Source organism: Nestor notabilis, unplaced genomic scaffold, assembly GCF_000696875.1.
Source record: "Nestor notabilis isolate BGI_N333 unplaced genomic scaffold, ASM69687v1 scaffold35119, whole genome shotgun sequence".
In the NCBI taxonomy this organism is placed as follows: domain Eukaryota; kingdom Metazoa; phylum Chordata; class Aves; order Psittaciformes; family Psittacidae; genus Nestor; species Nestor notabilis.
The window spans coordinates 9,769-17,857 of NW_009943822.1; the positions used below are offsets into that span (position 1 = coordinate 9,769).

At 48.1% G+C, this 8,089-nt stretch overlaps 2 protein-coding genes across 2 annotated transcripts in view; one reads left to right on the forward strand and one right to left on the reverse strand.

Annotated features, from left to right (window-relative positions):
* LSM14B (LSM14B, SCD6 homolog B (S. cerevisiae)) overlaps window positions 1-205 on the forward strand; it is a gene marked incomplete at its 5' end in the record, with an annotated part of 5,995 nt that extends 5,790 nt beyond the window's left edge. The window contains one exon of the mRNA XM_010022112.1: window positions 34-205. Within this exon, the coding sequence (XP_010020414.1) occupies window positions 34-205 (172 nt within the window). The remainder of the gene's footprint in view (window positions 1-33) is intronic.
* A 3,024-nt stretch (window positions 206-3,229) lies between these two features.
* PSMA7 (proteasome (prosome, macropain) subunit, alpha type, 7) lies at window positions 3,230-6,956 on the reverse strand (the record flags this gene model as incomplete). Its single annotated transcript, XM_010022113.1, has 6 exons — window positions 3,230-3,475; window positions 3,740-3,802; window positions 4,275-4,394; window positions 4,796-4,918; window positions 6,118-6,242; window positions 6,830-6,956. Coding segments are annotated over 6 exons (651 nt in total), but the record flags the coding sequence as incomplete, so codon positions are not given.
* Between the last annotated feature and the right edge of the window lie 1,133 nt (window positions 6,957-8,089).

An 8,089-nucleotide genomic window follows, 5' to 3' on the forward strand; every position in this document is an offset into this window, starting at 1 on the left:
GTCAGTATCAGACCTGACCGCAGTGTGGTCCAGTTCCAGGCGCACCACGTGGGCTGAAGAGAGGAAGCTCAACACGGAGACGTTCGGGGTGTCCGGCCGGTTCCTCCGTGGCCGCAGCTTCCGCGGTGGGTTCCGAGGTGGAAGGGGCAGCGGTGCAGCGAGGCGGAACCAACCCACTCACAGAGCTGGTACTGGCAGAGTGTAACTCGAGGCAAGTTCTTTAGCGAGATTAAAACTGTGTCTGAGCCTCGTTTGTCTCTTGTTCCTTGTCTGAGCTGTCTGTGCAACCTCTTTTGCTCTCCAGCCTCACAGATACGCCGAGAGTTGTTCCTTATTGTATCTGATTGATCCGTCTAAGTGGTAGAAGGAAATAAGAGTGGTTTCAGTGTGTTATTTAACGTGTGGAATGTGCTGTTGGTTTCTTGGACTGGCCTTCTGTCTGGGGAAGCGAGAGGTGCTTGTTTGAGCAGGGGCTTTGTAGCCAAGCATTTCAGTTGAAACACAGGAGTGAACTTTGCTGTCTCCTGGGAGCAGATCCCCACGGCATCAAATCTAATCCTACCCTTTTCTCTGAATAGGTTCTAACATCTCCCCTGAGAGGATGAAAGTGTATATAGAAAGAAACCAACCAACTGCTGCACTAATGTGGGAAAATGGTTCATATTGTTTACTGTCTCAGCTCAAGTGACAGAACTTCATGTACTACTGCTTATATTCTGGACTTATTTTGGACCAGCAACTGTCAGCTGGAATATTCTTTGGAAGAGGGAATGTGTTCAGGGGTACCTTCTTCAGGGTGTCTTTTTTTTTGTGTCTTTTTCTTTTTTTTTTTTTTTTAAGTGCAGATTAACTTACATGGTTCTTCTTTCTGGGTCTCTCAAAGGCTGCTGTAGCCTAAGCTGAAAGTCAGACTCCTTTTCTGAACCCTGAAGAAGAGAAATCATGCTATTCTAACATGGAACCAAAGCTCACTTGAAATAAACCAGCTAGAATTTCTTTGTTCTGAGTAACTGAATGGATTCTTTGGTGCTGCTGGTCTCAGCAGCAGGTGTGAAGCAGCACTTGGTATCTGGAAGGATGGATTCCTGGTGCTGAGGAGTTGTGTATATTGTCACTTGGGAATACTGGATTGTTGATCATGTAGTAGTGTAAATGACTGTACAACTGTTTGGCTGGTACTAGTGTGGAGGTACCACAGGCTTACACAGAGCCGTGGCTCTCCCTTGAGCTCAAGGGCACTGTGTGTTCTTCAGGCTTGGAGCTCCTTGCAGGGTCGGGGCGGCGCAGTGTGTGTTGTGTCCTGGTGGGACGTGTCTCCTCTCCTGCGCTCGACACAAGGAGGTTTCGGCAGTGTCTGACTGTCTGGGATGGAATCTGAAGCTCCGACTTCTTGCCTCCGTTTGTACTTTGCTCCTGGGTAGTACCAAACACAAACAGTTCTCTGTACACTCGTAGGCTGTGGTGGAACACTATGGAATGTTTTCATTAAACTGGGGATGGGAGTCCATATCATGAAGCTTAACTGATGGGCATGTTTAATTTGTTTCCTCTGTACCCCCCATACTGTAAATAGTTTAGTTGGGTTTTTTCTCTTTTTGTTTTTAACAAGCTGTATGTGGGGAAGGGGTTGGGAGGGGGGAACCTTTGTTTGCATGAATAAGTGGGTTAAATTGCTGTAGGCATGTGTCCCTTTTCAGTTGGTAGGGAATTCTGTTGGAAAAGCACCTTGACGACTGAACCCCTTACATAGCTAGAGTTTTAGTTACGCGCTGACCTAGGTTACTGTAAAAGCTTGGATTTATTTTTGTAGGACTTTATTGCTAAGAGTTAGAACATAGCAGTGGGGCTGCTCTTTGGAGTAATGTAAATTGTAATTATAATAAACATGTAAATGTTTCATGTTTCCCTCCCACTTTGTTCTGTAGGTAGCTGGGTACCATCGGTCCATACAGCTCCTCAGGGGTCTGTCCTTGCAGATTGGTGCTGCAGAGCTCTGTACAGCCTTACACAGTCTTGGAAAAGGGCTTAAAACCCCCAATCCAGGCACAGACCTCTGCTCCCTGCTGTTCCACTCTACTGGTGCATGCTCAACAGGAGTGTTGTGTTGCCCACATGTGGTCCTGGCGGGGCTCAGCTGGGGCTTGTTTTGGGTGGCAGCACTGCTGGTCAGTGCCCACAGAGATGGGTTCAGTGTCTGGACTTGTACCAGCAGAACAGGGCTGTGCCTGAGCAGCTGCCCTGGAAGCTGCTCTGAGCCTGCTCTTTCTCTGCTGGTGGAACAGCCAGTGTGATGTTACGTGTAAGGCTGGAGTGGTCTCACAGAGAGAGAGGTGGCTGTGGCAAAATGAAATTGTCATTAGCTTCCATGTACTAAGGCTCAGCCCCTCTGCTCACATGACGGAGCCCTTCTCCACTGGGAATGCTCCTGGAGGCCCCAGGGCTCTGCTGCAACCTCCAGGCAGATTCCCCAGAATTCCTGGCTGGAGGCTGATAAATGGAACACCACTATTCCACCAGCTTGCTTCCTGTAGCTGATGCCTGATGCTTTCCCCAGCAGCTCCTGCCCCGCAGGGCTTTGGGGCACAGGGGCAGGTGGCTGCTGGCTCACCCAATTGCCAGGCCAGGGACTGGTCAACAGCTGTGACCAGAACCAGAGTGAAACCCAGCCCCTGGGGTGTGGGGTAGAGTACAGAGGCAGCAATGTGAGGGCAAATACAAGAGCAGGAGTAGAGCTTTATGGCTCAACAGTGGTGTACATCGTGGTTATATTTAGCTTTGGGAAGCCACCAGTCTGTCAGTCCCCAGTGGGCAACTGCACCAGCAACCCCTCATTGTGAACCAGAGGAGCTGGGCAGCCAGTGCCAGGTCCTGCACCACGCTGTGCAGATGGACCTGTGCAGCCACTTCTCATGCTGACCCCTCAAAACATGACCACAGCACCCCTGCGCTGCCCTCCAGAGCTAAACCACCACCACTCCCTGGCACAGGCTTATGGCTGGAGCCTCACTATTTACTATTTCCAGGGGGAAGAAAAGCAGAATTCTGTATTAGTTCTCTTCTGCTGAGGCTTTAACCCAACCACTGACAACTGAGGGAACAATCATTAATAGAGTGAAGTGTCCCAGGAAAAAACTGCAGCCAAAACCTCTGTCCTTTAATGGGTCATTGCTGCTGGGCTGCAGCCACCAACCACTCCCAGGTAAGGAGTTCCAAGGAATGGACTACTTCAAAATAACAGCTTTTAAAAAAAAACACTAAGTAGGTTTATTGTAGGTCTCCTGAGGGGCAGAGTATGGACAAGTGGAATGCCTACACATGGTCTATACAGAATAACCCATCGCCTCAGTTAAAAAGCAGCAGCTGAGCCATTGCCTTTCATTCATCATGTTGTTTTCTTCTGCTTTTTCTTCTCATTTTCTTCCTTTTCTTTTTCAATTTCAGCAACATACTTCTCAATCTCCTCAGGGTTCAGGATCTAGAACAGGAACACAGGAGACCCTCAGGATCCTAAGAGAGCTCGGAGGTTTTTGTTTCAGCAGTTCCAGCTCTCACACAGAACGAGGGTTAGCTGGGATTTATCCAGCCCCAGGTACCTTGTGCAGACACAACAACATTCCTTGGCGACCAACAAGGAACACAAGCTCTGGCCAGCACAGGATGTGAGATGAGGGGGTGGAGGTTAACGCAGCTCAACAAGGACAGCGGGAAGGGAGAAGAGTAAAACAAGGGTCTCACTCACCTTCAGTGGCTGCTCCCGCCTCATAACAGCCAGCTCAATGTTCTTCCCTCCAGACTGCACCACCTTAGAGAGTTGGTCAGTGTTAGAGATACTGAACAGACACACTCCCACCACCCCCCTTCCAGGTCAGGACAGCTACAGAGGGGGACTATTCCCCTCATTGGCTCTACACTCTGCTCCAAGAGCAGTGCAACAGCTCAAAATTAAGGGTTTTCCTTCTGGGAGCAGATGAGGAACCCCCCTTGCCACCATCAGCCTCCTGATATTTGCTCTTTCTTAAACTTCAGAAGTGTTCTGCCTGTGGTGCAGCACCTCTGTGGTGCATTTGTTTCACTGAAGCTTGTTTCCCTCCCCGGAGAACTGCCAGTAAGTTCCATGTAAGCTACAGAAACTTACTCAAATACTGTGAACCCTGAATTTAATCCCACAAGGAACAGCTTCACAGATCCTGTTCCAGTTCTTTCCTGTGACATGCACAGAGGTTCTCCCACTGAAGAAGCCAGTGCAGCCATAGAGGGGTGTGAAAGGGACGCACCTCGAGAAGAGCCTTGATGACAAGTTTGATGGTGAGATCATCTGTTTCAATGGCTTCATCGGTGTAGTTTTTCTCCAGGAATTCACGCACAGATTTGGCTCCTCTGCCAATGGCATTGGCCTGAAAACATTGGCAGGGAGGAGGAAAGACAATGGAAGTTCAGAAAAACCTCACTGAGAGAGTAAGCAAGAAATAAGAGTTGTCCAATTACACAGTCTGAAGCCATTCTGTGATTCCACATCTATTTTTCAGGAGACTGAACGTGTCAGTTCCCACATGTCACACACAGAGACACTTGTGGTGGGTTTGGGGGTTTTTCTGTTGCAAACAGGACAAGATCTCCCAAGTAAAGCTCAGTTGCAGCTGCCATTCACAGCAAATCTGATCATTAAGGATTTTTCCAGCTGTGAGCCACCTCCATCTGGTCAGTGAGATCTCTTTTCTACACCAATCCCTCTTTAAAGGGGATGTTAACTCACAAATACTCCATCCCATCTCTGCAAGAGGCGGAACCAACTCACCTTCCAAGCATGGTATGTGCCAGAGGGGTCGGTCTGGTACAGCCGCGGGGTCCCATCGAAGTCAAAGCCCACGATGAGAGCAGAGATACCAAAGGGTCTGCGCCCGTTGCTCTGTGTGTATCTCTGAGCAGAGAGAGAAGAGACTTATTTCAGAAGCAGTTCTGAAAACATGTTGACAGTAGAAAGCAGACAACTTGTTACAACAAGAGAAAACACTACAAGTATTTTTAGTGGCTTCTTACCAATCTACCTGCTAAAGTTAGATCCACAGACTGGTTTGTGTTGGAAGGGACCTTAAAGCTCCTCCAGCTCCAACCCCTGCCACGGGCAGGGACACCTTCCACTAGAGCAGGTTGCTCCAAGCCCCTGTGTCCAACCTGGCCTTGAACACTGCCAGGGATGGGGCAGCCACAGCTTCTCTGGGCACCCTGTGCCCAGTGCCTCAGCACCCTCACAGGGAAGAGCTTCTGCCCAAGAGCTCATCTCAATCTCCCCTCGGGCAGGTTAAAGCCATTCCCCTTGTCCTGTCCCTACAGTCCCTTGTCCAAAGCCCCTCTCCAGGTTTCCTGTAGCCCCTTTAAGCCCTGGAGCTGCTCTAAGGCCTCCCCTGAAGGAGCCTTCTCCAAGCTGAACCAGCCCAGCTCCCTCAGCCTGTCCCCACAGGAGACACACCTTACAGAAGACCCTACGCAAGGCAGGTAAGAGGCAGTTGTTGTTCAATCCCTGTTCCTAACATCTCTGAAGTGTGTTGCAGGAGTATAGCTCGCAGGAGGCGCTCCCCTAGCTGCTGGGTGATGCTGAGGGGCAGAGAGAGCTAAGCCTGTGGTTTAATACATACTAAATGTACAATTCTATCACAGAGTGCAGTTGGGCATGTTTTGATGCTGTAATTCATTTTAAACTAATATGAAACATAAACCATATTTAGTATTGCACTGATTTGCCTCCCCTTTTATCCCTCCCCTGCAATGGCTTAGTAGGAGGAAAAGTGAACAGGAGCCATGAAGACATTTTGACTATAACAAAGCACTGTTGTTGTGAGGGCAAGTTAGAGCTGTGGGTCAGCAGAGTGCTCCCGATGATATCACAAAAGTCATTAATTAGCACTCACAAGTGCTAATTAATTTCTTCACCTTGGAAGAAAACCCAAACAGTCATCAATCCTCCTGTTCTATTACTACATCCCTACTTCTAACAAACATGGTTTGTTGCACTAATTCTGACCAGCTGAGTAGAACATGGCTGGGATGAACACACTTAGGTCTGGAGCTCCAGACTTCATCAGGATGTATCTTTAAGCATCTCTGTGGGGTCCCACGTACCTGTTTCAGACTGGCAATGTAGCGTGTGATGTACTCCACGGTGACAGGATCCTCCACTGTCAGCCTGTGGCTCTGACACTCCACCCGAGCTCTATTTATAACTATTCTGGCATCAGCTGTCAGCCCTGGAATGACAGAGAATTCCAGCCTCATCCTGCACAAACACAACAACTAGTGTTGCCTCAAAAGGCTCACGAGGTCAGTGTGACAGCAATGGAAAAAGCAAATGAGATCACACTTCCTCAGGTTTGCTGCATTTTTCAGGCAACAGAAAGAACCCAACACACCAAAACAAGCAGGGGGTTAGTGTACAGCTTTTACGTTTGTTAGTTTTAGGGAACATATGCAATTCTGAGCCAGGTGATGGGAATGCTACTGACAGAGTAACAGCACTCAGCTAACAGTAACTTAGCAAAGCAATCTCAATTCTCATACACTGGGCTTATTTCTTCTGCAGTGCCACAACTACAAGGCAGCTTTATGTGCACAACAAAGCTTGTCCAGTTGAACTTTAACATGTATTTCCCCTCATTAGATCATTATTTCTCTGTATATATTCACCCATACAGTAGGCTACTCCTGTTCTACAAAGAATAAGCAACTGTGGAATCATACTCCCTCCCACAGTTCTCAGCCTCTTTTGGTAAGTATTTTATGTTCTCAGAATCCAGATGTGCTCTAGTCATTGCCAACCCCCAAGGGAAGCAGGTACCTGCAAAAGCCATGCAGACATTGTCATCGAGAGCACAGATCTTCCGTACAGTCCTTTCATCCTGCAGTTTTGCCACAGACTTCTTTTCCACACCAAGAACAACAATATCCTTCCCTCTTACTCCAACCTTCAATGCATTAAAAGAAGAACAAGTTCAGCTTTTAAGGCCCCAAAACTTGCTGAGCTTCAGAAATAAGTAGGAAAAACCAGAACACACAAACCCCCCGCACTGTAAATGTTATTTCAGCTTGAAATCAGGATTTTATTTCCTATTGCCACAACATGGGGGAAGGGCTGATGTAACAAAACCTGTGCTAGATTCCAGGGTGCAGTTTCACAATCAACTAATACCAATTTAAATCCGTGTGGCTCCCAAGAGACACATTCCCACTCCAGTCACCAACCCTGTTTTCCCCAGTCTCCCCAGTACCAGCAGGAGTGTTTGTGCAGCCACAGAAGTGGGATCAACAACAAAACTACAACTTCCACTGCTCAAGGCAGAACCCAGAACACTGAAGTTCAGAGCAAGTAAATCCTGACGAGCAGCCTGTGAGGAGTTTGCTGCCTTCATGTCCTAATCCATACTTTGAATACACCTTATCCAGCATTAGGGACAAAAGAAACCTTTGGCCTTTCTCACTCATTCCCACTGGTTCCTTAAGGGTGATGGGAATCATTTATCCTGATGGGGTGGCCCTGCTGCCAGCGTGTTACAGACATTTCCAAAAACATTAAACTCAACCAACTACTCAACGAGAGAGAGAGAAGAGGTTGATTTTGATGCTTGCTCCACTTCTACACTGGTTTTAGTATCTGTGAGAAAAAAAAAAAAAGCCCACCTATTTGGCACTAAATCTTGTTATGTTTATTCCCACCTCAAAGGCAATAAATTTTCTTCCAGGTATTTTGTTATTTGGAAATGAATACCCAAATGGAAAAAAAAGACCCAAACTCTTCATTGAGCAAAACCTTGGGGCAAGTCAAATCTGGGAACCAGAAAGTTACTTCTATGTGCTTTTACTGACACGTTTTCCAGTTCACTGCTGATCCGCATGTGCACAACCACAGAACACTACTGCTGTCACCACACACAGCAAGGAAGCAGGATCAGTTCTCTCCTGGGGTCCGCAGCAGCTTCGCCCCCTCGGAGGCAGCTCGGCCTTCCCGGGCTGACAGGGCACGGCTGTCACAACGCGGCTGCCCCGGGCCTCACGTCTTGTGCTGAGGGCACAAAACCTCCGACTTCCCCCCCAAAACCCG